This window comes from Zosterops lateralis, assembly GCF_965231275.1.
Source record: "Zosterops lateralis genome assembly, chromosome: 3".
Taxonomy (NCBI): Eukaryota; Metazoa; Chordata; class Aves; order Passeriformes; family Zosteropidae; genus Zosterops; species Zosterops lateralis.
Window position 1 is genome coordinate 94,143,920 of NC_139764.1, and position 25,752 is coordinate 94,169,671.

At 38.4% G+C, this 25,752-nt stretch overlaps 1 protein-coding gene across 2 annotated transcripts; it reads left to right on the forward strand.

Annotated features, from left to right (window-relative positions):
* The first annotated feature begins 149 nt into the window (after window positions 1-149).
* On the forward strand, window positions 150-24,069 carry ACP1 (acid phosphatase 1). Of its 2 annotated transcripts, none has more exons than XM_083858231.1 (6): window positions 150-262; window positions 10,350-10,423; window positions 10,696-10,809; window positions 15,398-15,459; window positions 17,667-17,772; window positions 18,656-24,069. In XM_083858231.1, exons 1-6 carry the CDS (start codon window positions 220-222, stop codon window positions 18,731-18,733), a joined length of 477 nt encoding a protein of 158 aa, XP_083714357.1. In that variant the 5' UTR covers window positions 150-219; the 3' UTR covers window positions 18,734-24,069. The 2 variants fall into 2 exon arrangements, with proteins under 2 accessions (XP_083714357.1, XP_083714356.1); XM_083858230.1 differs by lacking the exon at window positions 10,696-10,809 and adding an exon at window positions 10,527-10,640 and having other exon boundaries at window positions 151-262.
* The last annotated feature ends 1,683 nt before the right edge of the window (window positions 24,070-25,752 follow it).

The following is a 25,752-nucleotide window of genomic DNA, read 5'->3' on the forward strand; positions in this document are numbered from 1 at the left end:
TTGCGAAGCGCCCGCTCCCGTTCCCGCCAGCGGCTCCTCGGCACTGCCCGGTGCCGTCCCGTCCCGTCCCTCCCCTCCCCTCCCGCTGTCCCGGGCACGTTCCACACTCCGCTCCTTTTCGCCCCCTCCAAACAGGCAAGTCCCACAGCCGCCTATAACAGCCGGTGCCGTAAAGCGAGGCGCGGGCGGCACGACAGCCGCGAGGTCCTCTGAGCGAAGATGGCGGCGGGGGAGTCGAAGTCGGTGCTGTTCGTGTGCCTGGGTGAGCGGGGCGAGGGACGGCCGCTCCCGCTCTTCACCCACCGCTCCCGCTCTGCGCCCGCCGCTCCTCGGCCCGGGGCACCGGCGGGGCGGGGCGGGGCGGAGCGCGGTGAGGCCGGGCCGGGCCGGGGGCAGTGCGGCAGGCCCGCCGCGGGGCCGCAGGCGTCCCGCCTTCGGACGGTTTCGCGAGTTCGCTTTGTCGGGAGTAGGAGCCGGGAAGGGAAGCAGAAGGCTGAATACACCTGCGCCCTTTTTGTGATAGGAACAACGAGGAAGGGCTTAGCGTTGAGGGTGGCAGAGCACTGAACAGGTTGCGTGACATGATCGTGGAGTCTTCCTCTAGAGATGTTCCAAACGCGCCTGGACGCGTTCCTGTGTAACCTCCTCTAGGTCACCCTGCCTCGACAGGGGGATTGCACTGGATAATGTCCAGAGGTCCCTTCCAGCCCTAATAGTTACGTGATTCTGTGAAATCCGTAGGAAATACTGAAGGAAGTAAAATGCAGCGTTGAGAGATACGAAGGTTGTGTGTGGGGAAGTGCCGCATCTAAATAGGCATAAACCAGCTCTGACCTAAGGCTGCTGCTTGGGGCAGCTCGGAGAGGTGGCTTCGAACAGGTTTCTGGGATGGGTTGTGCAGCACTTGGCGTCTGGACAGCGGGATGGGAAGGGGGAGCCTCCCTGCAGGCTTGCTGTTGGGAACAGCGCCCGAACTGGGAAAGGGAGAGAAAACCACTGAAGTTAATGTAAGAGCTGCTGTAAAAAGAGGGAAAGAAGGGTAGAACTTTAAGTAAGAAAATGAACTTGGTAGAGGCTGATCAGTTATCATCTAATCATGAAATTCTTGATCTGGTATGAAAAATGAATCAAAAGAATAAGACCTTTTTTGAAAGGCTACCAAAATGAAGAAATAGGAAACTTCGTTTTACTGATATTTTGTATGTGTAAGTTGTAAATCTTGTCATGCGAAGTCCCAGAAAAGAGAAGTGTAGATGGAATCAGGGATCACCTGAATGCTTTTCTGGAGTTTAGGACTATCAATTACTGGTAAGCAAGATAATCACAACTAGCAAATAGCTAACCTGAGTACATAGATTACAGAGCCATGCCCCATTTTGTACATGCTTTCTATAACCCCCTGCTTTCTTCAGGGTATAAGAAGCTGGATGGCTTTCTGCTCTGATCTAGGAGGGCTGTTAACATTATCTGCTTTCTTAGCCCCTGTAACCTTACCTATGTCCTATGAATCCCTGGTATTTTGCCAAGTTTGTTGCAAAACGACTAGTTAATGTTTGGGCTTTTCACTATCTGCTTTTTTGTTGTTGTAATAGGAGACATGCAGATTAGTTGAATAGCAAAATAAGAGTTTAGTTTTGTGAAATATGTTCTGATGTTTACCTTAGAGTAAAATCAACTGCAAATAATAATCCAGAGAAAACATCCTTTAGTAAGGGATTATCAGTTGCTGTGTGTTTAGAAGCTAGTGGTCAATACATATGTTTTTGTATAAAAAATCTTAATTTATATGAATCCTCCCTCCCAGACATGATGTTCTAAAGACAGTGGTAATCACCATCCCTGTGTGCTGAAGGGTGAGCCAATGGAGAAGACCAGCTTGGCTGATCAGAGAATTCTGGCTGGAACTGAAGGAAGAGAGATTATGACCTTTGGAAGAAGGGGTGGCCAACTCAGGAGGACTGAAGGATGTCATGAGGTTACACAGGGAGAAAAAATAGAAGGCCCCAAAACACAGCTAGAACATAAAGTGTTTGCTGCCATAAAAGAGAAAAGAAAATATTTCTATAAATACATCAGCAGCAAAAAGAGGGCTAAGTAGAATCTTCATCTTTTTGGATGCAGGAGAAAACAGTGACAAAGGATGAGGAAAAGGCTGAGGTGTTCAATGCCTTCTTTGCCTCAGTCTTGAGTGCTAAGTTGGATTTGTCACCGTGTACCAGCCCCCTGAGCTGGAATACAGGGATGGGGAATAGTATCACAGATTCATAGAATAAAATCACATATTCACTAAGGTTGGAAAAGACTTCCAGGATTATCAAGTCCAGCCTTTGACCAAACACTAAGTGCCACATTCAGTTACTTTCTGAGCACTTCAGGGACAAGGACTCCCTCACCCCGCTGGGCAGCTCTTTTCAATTCTTAACCACCCTTTCAGTGAAAAATTTCCTTCTGCTCTCCAATTTGAACTTCCCCTGGTGCAGCTTGACTCCATTTCCTCTTCTATTATAGTGGCCTCGGAAGAGACCAACTCCCACCTGTCTGCTGTCTCCTTTCAGGTCTTGTAGAGAGCCCTAAGGCTTCCCTGAGCCTCGTTTCCTCCAGCCTTAACAACCTCACCTCCCTCAGCTGCTTCTCCCAGGACTTGTGTTCCAGACCCTTCACAAGCCTTGGTGCCCTTCTCTGGACACGCTGCAGCACCTCAAGGTTTTGTAGTGAGGGGCCACAATTGAATGTAAGATTCAAGGAGGGCCTTGTATCGAGTACAGGGGACAATCACTGCCCTGGTCCTGCTGGCCACGCTATTGCTGGTTCAGGGCAGGATGTCACAGGCCTGCTTGGCCACATGGCACATTGCTGTCAGCTGAGTGTCAGTCAGTACCTCCAGGTCCTCTTCTGCCACTTTCAATCACTTACCATCAGTCCTGGTCAGCTGAGGAGGTCCTGGTTGACTGGAGGTTGGCAAATGTGACATTCACTTACAAGAAGGTTTGAAAGAATGACCTGGGGAACTGCAGGCCTGCCAGCCTGATGTTGCTGCCAGGGAAGGTCATAGAGCAGATCATCATGAGTGCCATCATGTGGCACAGGACAGCCAGGGCATCAGGCCCAGCCAGGATGGTCTTGCTTGGACAACCCGATCTTCTGTGACCAGGTGACCTGCCTAGTGGATGAGAAAAAGAGACATGTTGTCTACCTGGACTTTGTTATAACCTGTAACAGCATTTCCCACAGCATTTCCCACAGCATTCTCTTGGAAAAACTGGCTACTTAGGGCTGGGATGAGTGCACTGTTTCCTGGGTAAAAAACTGGATGTGTGGGCCCAAAGTGAATGATTTACACCCACCACTACAGCTGGTCACGAGTAGGGGTTCCCCAGGGCTCGGAATTGGGATCAGTCCTGTTTAATGTCTTAATCAGTAATCTGGACAAGGGGATTGAGGGCTGCTCTTGTCAGGTCACAGACATCCCCAAGTTGGGTAGGAGTGTTGGTGTGCTGGAGACTAGAAAGGCTCTGCAGACAGAGCTGGACAGGCTGGGTCAAATCCAACAATACAAAGTTCAACAAGACTGTTCCAAGTCCTGCCCTTGGACAGGACAAGCCCCTGCAGTGCTGCAGGCTGGGGGCACAGTGGCTGGGAGGGTGCCCTGTGGGAAAGGACCTGGGGCTGCTCATTGACCACAGCTGAACATGAGCCAGCCTGTGCCCAGGGGGCTGAGAAGGCCAGTGGCCTCCTGGCCCGAGTCAGCAATAGTGTGGCCAGCAGGAGCAGGGCAGTGATGGTCCCGGGTCCTTGCAGAGGTGAGGCTGCACCTCAAGTGCTCTGTCCAGTTCTGAGCCCCTCAGTCATAAAAGACATCGAATTGCTGGAGTGTGTCCAGAGAAGGGAAGCAAAGCTGGTGAAGGGTCTGGAACACAAGTGTGATGAGGGGTGGTTATGGAAGCTGAGGTTGTTTAGCCTGGAGAGCAGGAGGTTCAGGAGGGACCTTGCCACTCTACAATACCTGAAATAAGTTGATAGAGACAGGATGAGAGGAAACAGCCTGGAGTTGCACCAGGGAAGGTTTAAATTGGGTATTAGGAAAAATTTCATCACAAAGGGGTTGTCAAAACACTGGAAGGGGCTGCCCAGAGAAATAGTTGAGGAATAGTTAAATACTCCATAGATATTTAACAGACATGGTGCTTAAGGATATGGGTTAGTGGTGGACTTGGCAGTGCTGGGTTAACAGTCAGCTGTGATCTTCAGGGTCTTTTCCAACCTAAACTATTCTATGATTTTGTGAAACAGTTCCTATGTGTGGATTTGTAAGCCCAGAATGGTCATTTGCACTGTAACAAGGTTCTAATGCAGGAGCTCTTTCTAGTGTAACATAATATAATAATTTATATTAAGTAATTATTAGGCCTGAGGAAAGGATGGACAAGTATCAATCATTACCAATGCTAATAGGATGGATTGTTTTAATCAAATGTTGTAAGTAGCTTTTAAATTTCCTCTTCTGTGTTACTGGGTTATGAAAAAAAACCCCTTAGTGAAATGCCGTGTGAAAAGCTAATTGACATGATAAGCACTCTTTTTTTTCCAGTGAAATATACACTCTTCTCAGCTAAATTTTGTAGGCAACTTGTTTCTTGTTTCTGCTTTAAATGTGCTTGTTTTTTTTTTTTTGGTTATTCTTCAAGAGTGATACTTTTTTTCTCCTAAATTTTACTAGGAAAAATACCTGAGATTATTGCTGAAACGAGTACTAAACAGATTTCTAGAACTGCATTTAACTGTTGCTGGTTAATGTAGTACATTAATCCTAAACTTTGCCACATCTAGTGAGAGTGGATTCCAGAAAGGGCACTTCTTCATGAAAAACTGCATTTTTTTTCTACATTGTTTTGAAAGAAACCTATTACTGAAATATCTATTGTGTTCTTTCTTTGTAATGAAATAAGCAGATAGTCATTACACAACAAAATACAATCTAGTTAATGTGCATAACTACATTAATGATAAGGGCTCCTCATCACTGAGAAATAATTGAAATACCTAGCAACATATTTAATTACAGCTTATGAAAAGGCACCAGAAATTTTTTTTTTTTCATTTAAGCAAAGAAATAATTAAAAGTGGAGGTGACTCAAAATGCAGTTTGCTCATTTTACACTTACGTAGCTCATGTAATTAATAGTCAAGCTCCAGAAATGGGCTTAATGTGATGCTGCATTATATAAGTCTGCCTCTTTCTCTGATGACTTATCCACTACAACACAAGCTGATTGAGCATCTTTGACCAGGCACTGGCTTTCTGATCTCCTCCAGAGATGGAGAAGCAGTTGTAAGATGTGTGTACTGTTGAGCAAAGTGGGTTTGACTAGGTCTTCAGAAGTTTAATGCTTGTTGTGAATCACTAAGTACGAGTATCGTCTCCAGGGATCTGGACTGCATAAAATAATTTCTGAAATGGTAACTAACTTAGTGAGTATGAGGACGTTAGATGGCTGTTACAGAGAGATTCGAGTTTCCTGGTTCAGTTGTCACAATTCATTGTATGTGTTTAGATATAGCCAAATACTATGTTTCATGGGACAAAATGCTGTTTTATAGCTATTTATAATGCTACTTAGAGCATAATGGGAAGGCACTAGGTTGGGTAAGTCATTGAAGAAGCCACAAAAAACAGTTGCTGTAATGAGGATTCTTGGCAAGTTGACAAAAAGAAATGATGTCTTTTTATATAAAAAGAAGAGAATGTTAGATAAATGTAAGGAAATTGCCTTCTATTCAGTATTGATAATATATCTGTAAGCATACAGCATCTTATTTAATCTGTTTCAAAATGATGCAGACATACTAGAGAGTTGAAAGCATGGTTGTAAGAGTAATCTTGGTATTGAACAAGATCTATGCTTAAAAGATGTTGAGGGTCTGATTGCTGTGAGTAGGTCCTTATGTGTTGAAAACTTGTGTTTTCGTGATGAACCTCTAGGTTTATTAGAAAGGCATGATGTGCCAGCAGTTGAATAATTTAGGATAATTATTCTTGCTGCAAGGAAAGTTTTTTGAGACACACATGAATGCACCAGGGAATCTGAATTAAAATCTGTCCCTTGAATGGCTCTTCACAAAACTAATTGAATGCTGAGTGTGAGAAGATGGAAAGAACTAGGACTTGTGATGAGGTTCTGACAGGAATTTGGGTACAGAACAGAATAAAGTGACTGGTCAGTTTTAAACATTTGTGAAGGGGGCCTGATGAATGGTGCAAATGATGCTGGGAAGCATTATTCCAGTCACTCCGATGAAGTGATCATTTGTGAAAACTTAAATAAAATAAAAATCAGGTTTCTGCATGTGAGAGGATGAAAACTAATAAAACTTCCTTTACTAACAGACAAAAAAAAAAAGAAAGGAACAAGAGAAAAGCATTTGTTTGCATTTAGGGAGGCTCTGAAAGGAGTAGGGAGCTGAATAAGGAACAATTACAAAACTAGTTGAGAGAATAAGTGATTGGATCAACATACTCAGAGATGGGCAGTGGAATTGAGCATGAAATAGATTCAAATTGTTTCTCCTGCCAGTAGAAGCAGATCTTTCATTTCTGTCTGGGAGTAGGTCAAAGATTAGTGCAGAGACCAGGGTAAGAACTCAAAGAATTAGGTGTTGGCTTAGGTCACTCTCACTGGAGGCCGTGTGCTTAGAAAACAAATGAGAAAACATGACTTCTTAAAAGTGATTGACAGATGGTTCCAGTACTGATTCTGTGATTGAACTCTCTTGTCCTTGGATCATCATATTTGGAGAGGTTTGTAGGATTAATTTCAGCAGGTGGATTCTAGGTACTTTGGGCACTAGTTTTCTGTGATTGAAGATGTCACTACAACTTCTTTAAGTTGAGATGTGAAAAAATAAAAGGAGAGGATGGAGATTTTGAGAACTTGAATACTGCTACCTTGTACATAAAGCCAGCATTATTAGATCAGTTGGAAATACAACAAAGAAGAAAGGAATACCAGAAGAGGATAGGTAGTGAAGATAATGTGTAGATAAGATTTAAGGAAAAGAATGGTTCTAGTCCAGGGAGGAAGGTAATTGCCCTAAGATACTTTTTGTAAAATTTCTCCATTCACTCTCCAAATATGTCTGTCAATCCATAATTTAAGAAATACTATACGTGTGAGGAACCTCAGCAAAACCTGGAAGGATCCATGTGGGATGGAAAACCATATCTGAAATGGATAGAAATTAGTGAGAAAAGTGACTGGAAAACTGGGATTAAATTTACATATGTTGGTGGGATAAGATAGGGCTTTACATCAATCTTGAGATGAGTGACAACAGTTGCAAGGAGTAGCATGGGTAAAAGTCATTTAGGATGAAAATAATATTGCAGAGTATGTGGGGAGAGGAGCTTCTGTTAAGTCAGTTCTGTCATCCTGTCTGTACTTCCCAAGAACAGATTTGAATGCTGATTGAAGTTCCCTAACAGTGTTAATACCTCTGCTAATATCTGGAATGTGTCATCAGGGAAGACATTAATTTTTAAGTCACAAACTGGGTTAAGTGTTGGTTTCAAAAATGATACAACTGAAGTTTCTAGTTACTGCTTGAAGAGGTAGTTAATATGTTTAATCAAGGGTGATCATGGTGCTGTTCATTATGGCATTTTATATGATGTCATTAAAGATTTTATTTGTGACATATATTTTAAGAAGCAAGCTGTAGAAGAGTGAAAATTTGAAACAAATTCAATCCATGTAAAGCAGAAGACTAAATAAATGGAAAAAGCCATGAGGGATTTATTTCAAAACTACCATTTTGAAATTCTGGGAGCTAGTTAATGAATTACTAGGTCCAAGAATATTAATCATTGTTTTTTACTGAAATGTTGAGTGTAGTAATGAAAGTTACTGTTCATGCACAGTTTTGTAGGATCATTCATACAGAGAAAAAAGTTTGTTCAGGAAGAAATGGATGGCCTCAACAGCTGGTGTAATGGAAACAGAATGTAATAGTTTAGAAAAAAGATGTAAGATCACCTATTTGAAGTTACAAATAAAGAGAGGGAACAGACAAATTAGGACTAGGGGGTTATAATTATAAATTTGATAGTCGTGAATGAGTCAAAGGTGATTGCAGAAGTTCTCAGGTTATTTTCAAAAACACTAAGTACCTATTACAGACTTTTTTATTTAAAAAACAAATTGGAATACACTTTTCCTAACTTCTGTTCTCGCTTAACCACATAGGGAGCCCCAAAATTTTCCTGCTTTATTTTTCTTCCAAGACTGATTTCATTTCTGTGCATGAAATAAGCTAATTCAAACAATGGAATTAGGATGTTTTCTCCTGGAAGAAGATCTACTGACATCAGAACTCACTTAATGTTTTGGCAAGATCAGTTTTTCAAAAGCCTGTTCCTTTTGCCATTTAGTTGATTTGATGTTTCCGAAATCTTTGACAGTCAATTTGTGTTGCTTCAGACCTTCACTTCCCTCTTTGCGATTTTTATAGTTGACGTGTGACAGCAAGTTATTAAATGTCCAGGTCATAGCAGCTTCTCTCTTTAGCAATGGAGTATTAACCTTGGTGTTTCGTTTGAAAATGAGATTAAGTGCCTCATGTGAAAATTCCTTTTTGCTGATGGAAATTTAGCTTTGTTCATTGGCATCTTTTTCTTTTTATGGTTTGAGATTTGGAATGCATTTAATCAGTAGTAGGAGAGTGATTTATTTAAGGGTACAGAGATGAGTTTTGCCTTTTTTGGTATTTTATGCTTATCTGCTCAAAAATCAGAGATGAGCAAAGTTACACATTTTGTTTGATGGGAATTGAAGATTTGTGTGTATGAGTTACTGCTATCTGCTTGATGTATCAAATATTATGAATATCCATCTAATTACTGAAAACTTCAGAAGGATGAAAAGGTAGAAAGAGCTAAAGTAATAGTTGAATAGGCTTTTTATTGAGACACTTCATTCTTTTCAAATATGAATTTCTGCATGCATTTTTAAGAGGTCAGCCATAGATTATTACCGTTGTACTTACAGTTTCAGAACCAATACGGTGTAGATCCATTATTTTTAGTTTTTAATGGGGCTGTAATGCATTGTTGAAATAGGTTCTTTTTGAAAATACGGTCAGATCAAGTGGCTAGGGCAGTTGTAGACTATTGAAAGGGAAGATTGTTTATGCATTTGTATAAATATCTTAACTGTTTGTTGGCTGATTGACAGCACTTGAGCTTTGCCATATGTTAGGTTTTGTTCCTAATCCTCCTTATTTTAGGCAAAAAAGGTTCAGATTTTTTTTCTGTGATGTTTTTAGAGCTCGTGTAATTAAATTCAATTTTGGGGGGTTAGAATTGGTTTCTGGATGTTGCTCTTATGAGGACTCAGTTTGGCCTGTAGTCACTTGACTTCAGTCACCAAAAGCATTTTTACTACAGGTTGTTCAGGCATTTCACTACATTTTCACAGTGCTGGTGGCTGTGTTTTGGACTTACTCAAGAGATGGGTGGATGTGTAGAATCCTAGTAGAATTTGGGTGGGAGGGACCATCACCTAGATCATCTCATTGAGTTGCAATGTCCTGCCATAAGCAGAGATGCCTTCCACTTGACCAGGTTGCTCAAAGCCCCATCCAGCCTGGTCTTGAACATTTCCAAGGATGGAACACCACAATTTCTCTGGGCAACCTTTCCAATGTCTCACAACCCTCACTGTAAAAAAAAATTCTTGTTTATGTCCAGTACAAGTGTTCTCCATTTCTGTTTAAACCCATTGTCACTACAGCCACCTTTATATATAGAAAGGTTGCAGTAAGATGTGATCTCCCCAGTCCTTTTCTTCTTCAGACTGCACAACTTCAGTTCTCACTCAGAGGTGCTCAGCCCTCAGATCATCTCTGTGGCCCTCCTTTGGACCCACTCCAACAGCTCTGTGTCTTTCTTGTGCTGGGTGCCCCAGAACTGGATGCGTTAGTCCAGGAGGGGTCTCATGAGAGTGGAGTAGAGGAGCAGAATCCCTTCCCTCAACCTGCTGGCCATGCTGCTTGTGATACAGCCAAGGATGTGATTGGCTTTCTGGGCTGCAGGTGCACTCTGCTGGCTCTTATCCAACTTTGCACCCACCAGTGTTCCCAAGTCCTCCACCGGGCTCCTCTCAATCCCTTCATGCCAGTCTGTACTGATACTGGAGATAGCCCCAACCCTGGTGCAGGACTGCATTCTCACATACACAATTTGAATTCTGAGTAAATAAAAATATTTAATCTTATCTGGGCTGAAAAAGCCACACCATTACTGTTTTTTTGTTTTCAGTAGTCTGAAAATTCACTTGAATCTCTTGTTTCCATAGGAAACATCTGTCGCTCTCCAATAGCTGAAGCAGTTTTCAGAAAACTTGTAACTGATGAAAAGCTTGAACATAAGGTAAGCTATTGATTTCTGTTCCAAGAGATAAGTGTCTCTTAGCCAGTCAGAAATATAAGCAGTGAGGAAAGAAAAATAAAAATATTAATTTGTTTTTCTGTAGTGGAGGATAGACAGTGCAGCAACATCTCGCTATGAAATAGGAAGCCCTCCTGACTATCGAGGACAGAATTGCATGAAGAAGCATGGCATTCCCATGAATCATATTGCCAGGCAGGTACTGTATCTTAATTTTCTTAAAATCTGTCTATATATTTGTTTTGTTGTTACAGTGGAGGACAGACAGTGCCGCTGTCTCAGACTGGAACGTGGGGCGCTTCCCAGACTCAAGGGCTTTAGGTTGTCTAAGACATCATGGCATTGAGACAGCACATAAAGCACGACAGGTAGAAGAGAGTACATTTTCTTCCTTATTCATACCCATGCCCTAACCATTGCAATCACAGAAGGCACTTGACCAATGCATGGTTAAGCATCAAGTAGTAAATACTCTGTGCAGTTTTTTAAAGGACTCCAAAGTGGCTTAACTCTTCTAGTTGAGCTTAATGAGTTTTTTCTTATTAAGGTTTGTTGGAAATATAACTGGAAATCATTGAACCAGTTTCTGCATTATAGAAAATTCCTGCCTCCAAATGTTTAGTATTTTGAGCATTATTAAAATATTTTTTTTTAAAATGGTCTTACTCCAGTAATCTGTGATGCATCCTTCAGCAAGGAATATATTTATTTAGCAGGTCCAAAAAGAAGTAGAATTCCTCTTCATCACAAAAAGTTTCTGTGCTTGCATGTAGATCTTCTAAAAATACCTGGAGTGCTAAATTAGAATGAAAGCACTCAAACCCAAGATTAGTAGCACAGTTGGTGGTAACTTCAGAGGAAAACATACCCTTGAAGCATTCTTAAGTCAAAGGCAGGTTTGCCACTTAGTGAAATCCTACAAGTTTTACCTAAACTCGTATCTGTTTTCATTAACAAAAGAACATGTATTTCCGTACTGCATTCCAAAGAGATTGGAAGTAAATGTGTCTGCATCTATTTAAATCATTCAGACACTCATATAAATGCACATAATTTACTTCAGTTAACTATTCTCTGGATATAAGATATTCCTTTAGGGCTTGACCTTTACTTAGTTTGAGTTTACACCACTAGTTTTTGTATTGACAAAAAGATCAAGTAGTCTTGTTATTATCTTATATTTCTGTTCCCTTCAGAATTTTTCTAGACCTCACTGAGGTCATATTTACTTTCTTCACTTTTCAAAGACTACATGTTTAGTTTTTTGACTTTCAAAAATAAATTCTCTCAATTAGTCAATTGCCCTCTGCTGACCTCTCCTGATGTTAATCTCTGTTTATATGAAACAGAATTAAGCACAGCACCATTTCAGCTTTTTCAGTAATTTACTATTAGAATAATAACTAAAAAAGTCTGTTGTGATCTTTTCCTGTTACAGTGTCTGGATTTATTGTTTCTCAGTACTTATAGACATCATTGTTTGTCAATATACAAGCTAAATGGTACTGCAGTTATTCAGGCAATGTTTCAGTCATCACAGTAGTTTCCCATGTTTGTCTTAGAAGATATGCCTTGGAAACTTGAGACCTGTTCTTCTAGGTATTCCTAGAGTGACTTATGAGCAGTTAAATTAAAGCAAAGGACCCAAACCAAGTTGATCCTTTGTTTTGAAGCAAATCTATGTATCCTCCTTTGGCAGAGAAGGAACGAAAACACTTTAATGAAGACATTTGCTTATATGTTCTGGCAATTGAAAAGATTTTTCAATCAGAAGACCTTAAAATGTTACATATACAGGGAGAGAAAATTTAAAAATGAGGCAATGAAATGAAAGACTAACAGGATGAAAATTTGTCTAAATCATTCCAGTACACAGTTTCTTTTGTAAAGAAAATCTTCAAATCCCTGAACTGCAGGTAACTTTATTTTGCACTGATGTTAATAATGTAACTCCAAATAAATTTTTTTCCTTAACTTCTGTCACATGGTCTCTGCTGATTCTGTTGATTCTCTGAACTGCAGACCTGCTATGGTCTTGTGGTACTTCTGAAAAAAGAGGTACTTGACAGTGTAGAATAGGACTTTTCAGAGTTAGTACAAGTGGGAGTGTATTTGTTTCACTGTTAGAGACAAACTTAAGGATAGAATTTTGTATGACACGTGTTTCAGAACAGATTAAGGAATATTTAACACAGAAGCTGAAATAGAGAGTAGGGATTTATCTTCTGTTGCCTTCCAAGTACTGTCATAAGTACCTTGTGCAGTTATCCTCTTCAGTCCTGTGGAAAACTGTTACCCACCCAGTGAAAGGACCTTCTCTCATGTAATTTCTTGCATAATTATGATAATCATGATTTTTAGCTTTTTTAAAAAAAAATTCAGTACTGCAAGAATGGTTTATGTCAAAGAGAATACTAAATTGGTCATGTCCTACCACCATAAACAGTGATACTCTCAGTTAAAAGTGAAGTATAAAAATAAATGTATATATTTATATATAAAATTAAGTTATCATTTTAGTTAATGATAGGTTGCTGTATGAAATTCTCTAAGCTCGTATTCTTCACACACAGACCAGAGAGGTTTTAATCATTTTCACTTTTATTCATGCTGAGGCAAAAATTGATTTTGGTATGACTCATATCATGCATTTGCCTTAAATATGAAACTGAGATTAGAAGAAGGTTGTATTAAACACTGTTTCACAACTGGATAAATTTGAGGATTACTCCCTCTCTGTGGGTTTCAGACAGAGAAATTGAGATTTCCCTTCTGTAAATCCAGGGAAATGTTTCACTAATAATTTAATAATTGTTACATGCATTTTTTAAATGTAAAGTTATTGTTATAGGTGTAGTTTCATCCAAAGTTGACTACTTTAACTCTCCACTACATTACTTAAAATGTAGCTAAGTTTTTATGTCCTCAGTTTCACCCCCCAAAGTACTAGTTTTACTAGTTTTGAGGAATACCTTCTGTTCATTGGAGTTTGCTCAATTAAAGTGGTGGTTTGTTTTTTTTGTTGTTGTTGTTTTTTTTTTTTTTTTGTTTTTTGTTTTTTTTTTGTTTTTTTTTTGGTTTTTTTGTTTGTTTGTTTGTTTTTGTTTTTTTGTTTGTTTTTTTGTTTTTGTTTTTGTTTTTGTTTTTGTTTGTTTGGTTGTTTTTGTTTTTGTTTTTTTTTTTATTAATCTGACTCTCTTGTTAGGGCTTAAAAGCACAAGCCAAATCGTAACCTTGGTTTTAGGGCTGCATTTGCAACTGTATTAGTGCTGGTCATAGGGTAATAGCTGTCACATTGTCAAGTGTTCCTAGTTTATTCTTCCATTTGTCTGTACAACAAAGAAATCTGTGCCCTCGTATTTGCACAGGGGCAAGTGTTCAGCTGTGTAGAGCAATCAGAAGCAGCCTGCAGAAGTCCTGATTAGATTTGCCAGGAAAACAGAGCTCTTTCTATTGCAAAAATATTTGCATAGGTCAGAGGCACTGCATGAATACAGCAAATATTTTTACAGTGAAAATAAGTCTGCATGAGTTTTCGTCATTAACCCTTTCTTTTCATGTGCACTCCTGACATACCTCACCTCTTCAATTCTCTTGGTGTGTAATGTTTCATTTATGGCTTTATTCTGATAATTTCTGTCTGTCTTTTCTTACTCCCTGTTATGGGAGCTTAATCAGTATCTATTTGCTGTTTGTACAAAAATAAAAAAATAGTGGCTGTTTTGCCAACTAAACCTTTTTTTTTAATGCATAAATATTTTTTACAAGTTAAAACTCTGACTTACAGGATAATGTGTTTTGCCTTTTAGCCGTTTACTTGCTTACTTACTTCTGTAGCCCATCCTTTGTAGGATGCCTGCCAGAAAAACCTGTTCTGAGTGACCTTTCCAAGTTTATTGGTTGTGATACTTCACACAGGACCATGCATGAAAGGCAGTCTTAAAGTGAACTCTAATATTAAAAATTTTATTCCATTTCTTCATCCTCATGAACATCTGATCCAGATATCTTATACCAACATTGTGGGCATGATCTGGGAAGATTTTACCCTAAACTAAGGCTTAAATGTTAACTGAAATAAAATGACAACTGGCAAACATCTGCAGCCATCCTTATAACAAGAAGATGACATTAGTATTTAAGTCAGTGGTTTATCTGCTGCGTTTGCCTACATGACTGTGAACAGATCTCTGAATTTAATTGATATTAATGTTTTGGAGTCAATAAATTACAAGAAAGAAAAAGAGCAGATGGTATAATGGTAGGAAGATGTATAATAGAGCCCAGATTTTTTCACATTGTACTGCAAATTTTGTGAATTTATATGGTCTATAATACTGTGGATGCATTTGTTTTTAAGAGATTGTAACTCATAACATCATACTTCAGCTTTAAGTTTCACTTGGTATGTTTTATTGTGCAGTGGCAGATTTCTAGATTGTAAGTATTGCAATTGATTCCAGGTTATGTACATTTTTGTTGTCCTATCAAGAAAGCAATTATTCTGTTTTATTCTTAACCATTTTTATTGCATGGTTCCCGATGGAATGAAATGATTAGAAAATGCTTTCGTTTTAGTAGTTGAAAAGTACTAGAAGTGTTGCTTTTGATTGTTCTAAGTTGATTCATGAAGTGTAAAAGAAAAAATAGAAAAGGTTGATTAAATAGCTGGTTTTTTGGGGTATTTTTGTGTGTTTTTTGTTTGTTTGTTTTTTGGGGTTTTTTGTGTGTGTTTTTTTTTTTTTTGTGGAATATTTGCAGATATGGGTAAATAATTGTGGTCGAGTGTATTTAAAATGTTGTAAGTTACTGTAAAATTTGATGAAGGTGCAGTTCTATTCTTTCCACCTGTGTCTTTTTTAATAAATCAGAGCTATAGAATTTGAAAACACCTTTTTCCCCCTTATTATTAATCAAATGCAGTTTGTAGGCTAAAGCACCTATTTTTACTTCTAGATTACTAAAGAGGATTTCCAGACCTTTGATCATATACTTTGTATGGATGAGAGCAATCTAAGGTAATGTATGAAGAAATGGAACAAATTCATATGGATTACTTGTAGTGATGTCTCATAAGTCACTTTGAAGACAGATGTCACATTTTCCTGCTTAGCTTGTGTTGGGGTTTCTTTGTTTGGGTTTGTTTTTTTTTCACATGTATGTGAATGATGTGCTAATGGATGTATTCTTCACTTCTAATAAGTTTAATGAGACAGAAGTCAATGGTTTATTTGTGTGATACATGCCTCTAAAGGATTAAGGACATGGTAATTTAGTTACTTTGTGCTATATACAGCTGATGCCTGTATAATTCAGAATGAGGATGTACTTACTGTCTTGAGTGAAGTGATCAGTTTTTCTAATTGCATGGCAGTTAAAAGACAAAACTGGGAGTTTGGAAGGAGTTAAATATGGTACAGTTTTTTTTACTTTGTTTTATTCAAAGAGGGAACTTGGAAACAAGCAAAGTTGGGGAAGTCTTGTTTTATTGTTAGCTGTGCTCTAGTTAGGTAGCTGCGTAGTGTAAAAATTTGGATATCACTAGCAAAATTTCTACTCAATTACATACATATTAGGAGGATTAAGGAGCTTAATTTAATAACCTACAAGTGTCAAAGTGCTTGTAAGGGCTATTGTCAAGTTAGTTTAAAAGGGCCCAAACCCAACCACCACAACCAACAACAAAACCTCAATAAAGACCCTTTTAGTAGCACATAAAGTCTTCTAGAAGCAGCACCACTTAACTGAAATAAGTATGATTTTGTTGAATTTTCTAGAATGTCTTGAATAACCTTTCTTCCACAGCCTTCATGAATGAAGGGTATGTCACACTTGGCTTGGTTGCAGTGTCTCAGGCAATGACGTGACAAGGCTTCCTTCTATTTTCACTTGAATTCTTAAATAGAAATTTGAATTAACAATTTATATGATATGAGCTCTAGAGCAGAAGAAACATCAGAACTATAACAGGGATATTGCTGCTGCTGTGCTAAAGTTTTGCCTTTAGCTTGCACTGAGTTCAACCATTTTGCCTAGGAATGCTTATTTATAGCTCTGAGAGGGCAAGCTGATTCCAGGGGTTGAGGGAATGCCTATCTTACCAGAAAAAGATGATTTGGGACATGCCTGGTCTTTAGTACCAGAGCCATCTGACCTTCTCTTGTTCATTAAGTGGTATGCCAAAAGCCTTTAAGAAGATGGTCTGACATTTTTTTTTTTTAATTATAAAAGGCTAGAGAATTTATTTAAAAAGCTGTAAATTCAAGCAACAACTTGATAGAGGATCTCTGATTTTTCTTCAAGCCAAACCAATACTGTGGTCTCACTGCTATTTCCAAACTATCTGAAATTAATTTCTTAATCAGAACTAATAATTAGAATTTAATTTCTTAAAACTGTTATGGTTATGACTAAGTATTCACAAGGGGTTTCTTTGCCTTTTTTAATGGTGAGTAAGTAAAATGATGCTTTGGTATGGAGATGTGTAATATTAAAATAATTCAGTATGTTTTGGGAATTCATTGTTGTGAGGGTGATAGTTCTGAGCTGCCTTTAATCTGCAGATGACGAGAAGTGCATTTTAAGTGGCTTTGGGATAACAGATGACCATTTTTAAGCAAATAGAGAAAATGCCATCTCAAAACTAGAATGTTTTATCAATGAGAGGCAATGTAGAAAGAAGAGGATGTGACAACTGGTGAAATGCTACAGTATATCAAAAGGACAACAGGTGTAGCTCACTGATTTACCATTTTCTGTTACTGAATGTGGTAGGATTTTACACGAACTAGAGCATACCAGTCTGAAACAGTGGCTTTGGGCAGATAAGAGACTCTTACTCATACTTCTGGAAAAATACCCGGATAATTTCCACTGGTTTTTGTTCAATACAAGCTAAGGGTGAATATTATGAGTATACGAGGAAAGTACTAATGATTGATTTGAGGAAGAACTTGATGAACATACTGTTACAAAGTTTTTTTAAGCTGTGGGTCAATTGTCTGACTGCTTCTTTATGCTCTGAATTCAGTTTGTGTCTTCCATATTCAATTAAAAAGGACCCCACATAACAAGAAAAACAAAAACAAGAGCAGAATAAAGTCCACAGGATTGACGGAGTCCAGACACGTTATTTGCCTGCATTGTCTAGAAACAGTCGTGAACATATACTGATACCAAAACTTTGAAGGAAAATTCAGGGGAAAATGTATTTTCTCTTTTGCAGAGATTTGAACAGGCAAAGCAACCAAGTTAAAGACTGCAAGGCCAAAATTGAGCTGCTTGGAACTTATGATCCACAAAAACAGCTTATCATTGAAGATCCATATTATGTAAGTGTAAGAAATTCTTTGGGTGGCTTGATTAAAAATTGTGTGTGTGGTATATAATCTTCCCAGATGCCACAGCTGGCATGTGATACATAATCTGATGTTACACAAAGTGAAGTGTAAATTTTTTTAATGACTTAAGAAAACTATGTATTACTGGGATAGGAAAGGAAAATGTTATTATGCTTATAACAGTTATTTAAATTAAAATAATGCAGTGCATCTGTATTTTCAATATTGGGTGGAACCCTGTTTGATCAGCCTCCTTGCAAATAGGATGTGATCAGGAAAGTTAGAGACTTTCCTGACTACCATTGACACAGGTAGTCAAAAAAGTTGGATAATACCAGGCAAGAGCAAAAAATTAGACTTATATTCTTCAGTTTGAGATACAGAAGTGGATGAAAATGCTGTAGGATTCTGTAAAATCTTGTCATCATGGAGAAAGCTGAATAAGGAATTGCTATTCATTACCCAGGAAGTAGAGATTATCAAATGGTATTAGTGGGCAGCAGGTTCATAACAAAATAGGGGTTTGTTTTGGGTTTTTTGTTTGCACACTTCATTAAACTGTGAAGCTCAACATGACAGGTTAGTGTGAACATAAAAACAAAAAAGACTTAAAAGGCTCAAAAGTGAGTGGAAGAAATACATGAAGGAAAGTGATGCAGGACTGTTGAATAAAAAGTCACAGAGTTTGTCTGTGGAAATTCCTGAGCTCAGAGAGAAATATGCCAAAAATATCACTAATATTTGCACTGTTTTTATTTTTTCCTAATTTATGTTTTTTGCCAGTACTGTCAGTGGAGAAACCAGTTTGCAATTTGTATTTTCTCTTTAGCCAGTGCTGTTATTCTTACAGTCTTTTTCCTCTCTTCTTTTCTAGGGGAACGAAAAGGACTTCGAAACTGTTTACGAGCAGTGTCTTAGATGCTGTAAAGCATTTTTGGAGAAGTATCATTAATGCTTCATCATATAATTTCTAAAAGAAAATAATTAGCTTCTCCTGAAATATGTAAAGTTTACTTGATTGATGTATTTAAATTATAAAATCATGCCTCTACATTCAGTATTTACTCAGTTTAATTTTGTATTTTAATTGTTCTGTCATCTAAAGAAAAAATATAAAAAGGTTTTAATTGGATTGCATGATCAACCATTTTGTCACACATCAGTGTAGATACAAAATGTATAATTCAGGATAAATTTTTCTGTAATCTCTTCCAGTGTTTTCTCACAAGAACTGCAAAATTAACACCTTGCTTCTTTATATATAATGCTAACTGAACTGAGGTCTTGTTAGTCTGTCCTCAGTGAGTTGATTTCAGTCAATTTTCAGTGGTAGTCTATGAGATAATAATTGATGTATCACTTAGGTGTGTCATCCCAGTATCAGTAGGCAGCCTTTGGATGGAAGTCGTAAAAGATCTGCTGCCTGATAGAATGGGCTAAGTCTTCCTTTGATCTTCTGGTCAGTTCCTAGCACACTGACACAAGCACATGTAACATGGCATTTACTTTGAGGAGAAGACATTGCACTCTAAAAGCTGAAATGTGAAATCACATTTTGTATCTCACAGTAGTAAAATACTCAAGTCCATGACAAATTTGCTGTAGTCTCAGTTCCTATGTGAGAGTCAGACAGTATTTCAGGATTTACTCAGGAGAACGTACAGCCTGTCAAAAGTGTTCTTTGAGAGTATAGTTCAGTGTAAAGACAGTCCATCTGTAATACAGTACTAAATTAGCAGGCCAGTAAGTAGACAGTTCTGCTCTTGGACAAAATCTGAATGCTTTGTAAGTCTATACCTGCTTTTCTGAACATTACCCTCCCTGTCTGCCTGAGACATGTATATGTACCGAGATCAGTAATATAAGTGATACCATGATGGTTTTCCTGTTTTGAATATTCTCAGCATTGGTATGAACTACCATTACCACATTATCTGTAAAACTGGATCTATAAATTTTTTTTTCTTAATTAGCCTTGTTTTTGTCTCTTGCTGCCTTCCAAACTTGGAGTCTTTGTACTTGTCCTCTGCTCAGCCTTCTGGGAGAAAGATGGATTTCAACAGAAGAGATGCTGTTATTTTTGGGGAGTTTGGAATCCTGGTGTTACTCTGTATGTGTTTCAGACTTCACAATGGGGATTGTTTCTTGGAACTTTTGCTGTAGGATAGATGTTTGTGTTAATGAAATTTTCCGTTTTGTGCTAAAATTTCAATCAGACATAAAACTTCAGAACCTGCTTAGAAAAGGCAGATGGTAGAAGGAATACTTAAATGCAGAAATCAGAATCTTTGTGCATTGCATTACCATTGGTTTTGACTTCTGAAAAAACAAGCTAGGAATTGCAAGCTAATAGCTGTTTCACTTTTCAGGGACAAAAGAGTAATACACTATTTTAAATCCAATTAAGTACTGACTCTGGAAAAAAATTGACTTCTTTTATTAATGTTTTGACAAAGTAAATGGAGGAAAATGATGGGCAGTTAGGGACAGAATATCCCAAATGTGGTTTGATGCACTAACCTCAAAGGTAGAATTATTTAGGCATAATCTAATGTTACTCCCTGCCTGAATGACCCTTTCAAATAATCCAGTGAAAGTAAAATAACTCTTTAAGATTGAGAACATGATGGTTTGTGCTTTCCCATTCATGGCTGTGTAGGAATTCAGCCGCTAGTTTCCTGCATATTAAGGCTAAGATTGAAAGGTCTTAAATCTTTATCTTTGGGCTGCTGGGGTAACAAAGGAAATAAGAGGATATAGTTGTTTACCTTCACTAGGCTGAGGAATCTCCCTGTAAAGTTATACTAAGTCAGAACTGGTGTTAAATTCAGTTCACATTTTAGAAGTCTCAGCCTCGAGATGGATTTTCAGCAAGCAATCTAGTGACTTAATAATTCACTACCTCTACTAGGAGAATAAGCTGGTTTATTTTTATAATTAGTAGGTTTTTTATGGAAGAGGGAAAGGAGCATGATGGTATTTTATACAGATTTGTAGAAGCACATATAGAATACAGAACAAGGATTGCCTTTGGGAAGGACACTTGCACAGAACCATTATTTGAGTTCAAAGAGAAACAGTGAACACAGGATTAAGATACAAATCATGTATCATACAGATGACTAAGCGCTCACACATCTAAAATAACACTCATGAAAAATGTAATTTTGAATGAAAAAATACAGAACTGACTCCTATTTCTCCCTCCCTGCCTGCACAGCTTTTTATATTTTAAATGATATTTTAAATGGTAAAGTTAAGACTAAAAAAAAAGTCTGCTATAGTATAGGTGTGCTTTCAGAGCATGCCGACTTTTGCTAAATCTTGAGAAAACTTTCACGGGATTAATTTATTTATATTAATTGATTAAATCATTAAATAAGTTGCTATTTCCCTTTTACAAGGAGATTTAATAGAAGGTTTTTTGTTTAGATTTTGGATATCCTACTAGAAAAAAAAAGCTTAACAATATTTTAAACTCTTATGTTAAATATTAGCCTGTGGGTCTGGTCAGTGGAACCTCAGTGAAGCACAGAGTTCCACCACGTTTACTGTAAATGAGCAGCTTTAGTGAATCCCATAGAAGTTGATTCCTTTACCAACCAGGTTTTCTCCAAGCATGTATTACATCCATTGAGACATGGAACTCAGCATTTAGTCATCACTGAAAGCAAATAAAAATATGTCCTTCTCCCCTGCTAAATATAGCCATGTTCCAGGATGGGATTTTGTACTTCTGCCATTTTTTCTTCTATAGAGTTGGATGCTGAAGCCTCTGAAGTGTCAGTTTCCAGAATCTCAGCTCCTATAGTTCTCAGGGTGGGAAGGGTTGTGTTTGGTTTTACATTTTATGGTTCAAACTGAGGACAGAATGGAAACTATAAATGCCAGTATTAAGATAAAAGTACCTGTGGTTCACTGTATAAGGTTGGCCCTGGCTGGATGCCAGAGCTGCTCTCTTGCTCCCCTCTGCAACTGGACAGGGGAGAGAAAATAAAAAGAAAGGTTCATTGGTTGAGAGATAAGAACTGGGAGAGGTTACTCACCAAATAGTGCCATGGGCAAAACAGAGTCAAGCTGGGGACTTTAACTGAAATTATTAATTACTTAATTACTAACAAATTCAGAGCAGGATGATGAGAAGTAAAATAAGACCTTATAAACACCTCCTCCTTCCCAGCTCTAGCTCCTCGTCCAGTAGAGCAGGGAGATGGGAATGGGGGTTATGGTCAGTTCATCACAGGTTCTTTCTGCTCCTGCTCAGGGAGGAGTCCTTCCCCTGTTCCACCTTGGGGTCCCTCCTACAGGAGAGAGCTCTTGATGAACTTCTCCAGTGTGAGACCATCCCACAGGCATCAGTCCTCCCCAAACTGCTGCAGAGCAGGTCACTCTGCCATGGGGTGCAGTTCCTCAGGCACAGCCTGTTCCAGCCTGGGTCCCCCATGGGGTCACAAGTCCCACCAGCAAACCTGCTCCAGCGTGGGCTCCTCTCCCCACAGGTCTGCAGCTCCCTGCCAGGACCCTGCTCCAGCACAGGCCTCCCACAGGGTCACAGCCTCCTCTCAGGCATCCACCTGCTCTGGTGTGGGTCTCCTCCAGGGGCTGCAGGTGGATCTCTGCATCCCTGTGGTTCTGCATGGGCTGCAGGGGCACAGCTGCCTCACCATGGGCTGCAGGGGAATCTCAGCTCTGGTGCCTGGAGCACCTCCTGCCCCTCCTTCTGCACTGACCCTGGTGTCTGCAGGGCTGTTCCTCTCATGTTCTCACCCTGATCTGCTCTGGCTGCAGTTACAGCTGTGCAATAACTTTTCTCTTCTTAACTGTGTTATCCCAAGGAGGTTACCATTTCTGACTGGCCCAGCACGTCCATCCTGGAGCTGTATGGCATTGGCTCTGCTGGACATGAGGAAGCTTTTAGCAGCTACTCCCAGAAGCCACTCCTGTAGCCCCTCCACTACGAAAACCTGGCCATGCAAACCCAATACATAGATTTATAGATTGCACATAATTTTTTTCTTCCTGTTTGAGTCATTGTATTGTGACAACTGGATTTAATATCTGATTTAAGGAAGAAAGGGAAATGTGTGTCAAGGTTTTTGGAGTAACACTAACTCCTTAAAAATTCTACAATAATGAAATTATTTACTGGATATTTTCTGATTAGATTGCCTTGCCATATCATGAACAGACTGCACATTATTAAAAAACAAACAGAAAGCCCCTCCCCAAACCAAACCCAAACCTCAGAACATCTGTTAAGTCTCAAAAAATATTCCATTTTATAATGCTGTAGAGAATTTGAGCAGCCTTGTAGTCTGGGCATTCTGTAGGTTTGAAACACACAGATCTGTCCATCCTGGTAAATCCAGGGTGTCCAGGTTACTGAAGTACACCTTTCCTTCTTACTCTTTGCGGAAAGAAGTTTAAATGTGGATAAATGATATTTGCTACCAGTTATTAACCTGGATTCCGTGAACAGAAAGCAAACTGAGAACAACTTAATACCAAACACTTTATTACTTACGCTTATTTACAGTATTTACATATTGCACGTTCGCTGGAATGTTTTATACATTTATTATATAAAGTAAATTAATGGCAGCTTGTGTTTGTGTACAAAATCCATGCTCCACTGTCCCAAAAAATATGCCTACTTGGAATTACGTTCCTGTTTGTCATGCAATTTGTACTCCAGGGTACAATGTGACCCCAATGCAAGTCTGTTTTAACCAAACTTTTAAAGAATTGTATAAGCATGAAGGATATCAAGTGACCACAACTACTGTGGAGCCAATCTTTAGTAGTTCTAGATATACAAACAAACATTCCTTAAAACTGTATAATTAAGCAATAGAACATGAATTTTCTTGGTGAAATATTTATGTTTACATAATTTTTGGCAGCATTACACATCAATTGTAGTGTGTTTTTAAGTATGGAGCATTAAGTACTACTGGCAGTTATGCTACTGTAGAGAATGTCAATCTGCAAACTGTCGATGACATACAAAATGCATGTTAAAAGAATTATGGGAAGTAGTCTGTCAATCTGCAAAAATAAATCTCTTGTTCACAATGAAATTAGCTAAAAGGTAGTAAGTTCTATTTCCCTGTTGGTTTCCAAGGCACTTCTCTTGGTTCTTGGTGTTTCTTGTCATGACAATAACATCTGGTGGATTAAAAGAAAGAAGAAAATTGTCTTTCATCATTTTTATACTCACATACATGTGTTTGAGAATGTGTTTATCATAGTGAAAATAGTAAATAAAACTGGAGAATTCAGTAATAACTTTGGAAAGATCAATAGTGAATTTCATATTTAGCTCAGTTCATATCACTGACTTACATTAATGCTTTCTTTGTTAGTAAAGGCTAAAATTCTGGAAACCATCACTTTTTTTGATGGTTCATTTTTGGTAGACACACTAGGGAAATCCAGTTCTACCTATCAGAAATGTGCTCATAGTTCATCTGTTCCAGTGACTGCATCTGTGAAGTCAGAAAGTGAATAAACCTCAGGAATAGCATTAACACATTGCAAAATGCTGTCTAAATGTCTTGGTGTCAGGAGCTGTTGATGGGGTGTCCAGTTTTAAAGATCTAGGAAGGATTTGATGATTCATTGGGCCCATTTGTTAAGGAACTTGGATTCATATAAACAAGCAATAAATAGAAATAGCTTTTTTAGAGTTGTTTGTATAACTAGCCTGGAACATGCCAACACTGAGCCACCCCTAAACTAAGCAGGAGCTGCAGTAGTTTAATTTGCTGCCTGTTCTGTTACATCTTCCAGCAGAGTTTCTTGGAATGAAATCACAACCATGCCTACAACACTGATATCAAAATCACCAATACAAAGTTACAGGTTAATACATTGCTTATGTATGTATTCTGTCTGTGTTCTAGAAATGTTGATTCAAAGGTTGAGCAGTGAAGGTTTTCCCAACTGTACTCTTGCACACCTTTAAAGCTTGTAAGAAATTGTACTGTAACTGCAGCTATACAGATCTAGAAGTCTATCCTCTTCTAGACAGGTGAGCACTGAATGCTGCAAGTCTGTCCACCCAGTTTCATGTGTTTCTATGCCTATGTTCTTATGTAAAAGTAAAAAATGTACAATGTCTTTTTAGTCAGCAGGAACTACACAGTTGTAAGACTCTTCCATGCAAACAGACCCAGATGAAGCTTTGGTGTATTATAGCCATCAAAAATCTATCTGATACTAGAATTCTGCTGATGTGATATTTTTCAGTTAAAAACTTTCATATTGTCTGTCTGAACATAGGTAACTGTCTTCCCAATGATTGGTGTGAGTTCTCTGATACTCTGAGCTTCTCTACATTTTCTACTGCTTAAGTATAATTTGTAATGGAATCATTTGTATGCAAAGTCAGTTGGACTTGACATAATTCATTGAAAATCAAGCTATTGGTGCATACAGGAATACTCGTTAGTAGTATTTAAACATTTAGTTTTTCAATTTTTGAAAGCTGTTAGGAAATGTAATAATGTTACAGAAAATCTTAATGTAATCTAGGGGTTTTTTTGTCTTTGCAGATAGGACAATTACTTTTTTTTTTAATATCCTTCCTTAGAAGGGGAACCAGATGTAAATTTTGTCTTGCATTTTTATCTAGCTTATTTTCTTAAATATTTTTTCTCATTTTCATATGCATGCTCCTACTGCTCTCTATTTAAACTATAATTTTAAAGAGTGATGTTTAGAAGAAATTAACATGCTTCTGGTTTGATCAGTGCGTGGTACAATCTACAAGTTAAACACTGAAAATTTAATAAAATCTTTTTTCATTACTAATGGGAATATGCAGCTCACTGTGGGTGAAAAAGAGTGGTTAGGATGCTCATTTGTCATCTTATCAACACCTGCTTTTGTATGGGTAATTCAACAGTTTTGTATCAGCTAACTCACAGTTTTCTAAACCCCTGGTGCTTTCAGAAACCCTTGAAATAG

What these genes read in the sequence shown, in the direction of transcription:
- ACP1 (XM_083858231.1), top strand. Translation starts at nt 220, where the DNA reads ATGGCGGCGGGGGAGTCGAAGTCGGTGCTGTTCGTGTGCCTGG. An exon ending in ATGAAAAGCTTGAACATAAG is followed by an intron (nt 10,424 to 10,695) that starts GTAAGCTATTGA and finishes TTGTTGTTACAG; the next exon opens with TGGAGGACAGACAGTGCCGC. An exon ending in CAGCACATAAAGCACGACAG is followed by an intron (nt 10,810 to 15,397) that starts GTAGAAGAGAGT and finishes TTTTACTTCTAG; the next exon opens with ATTACTAAAGAGGATTTCCA.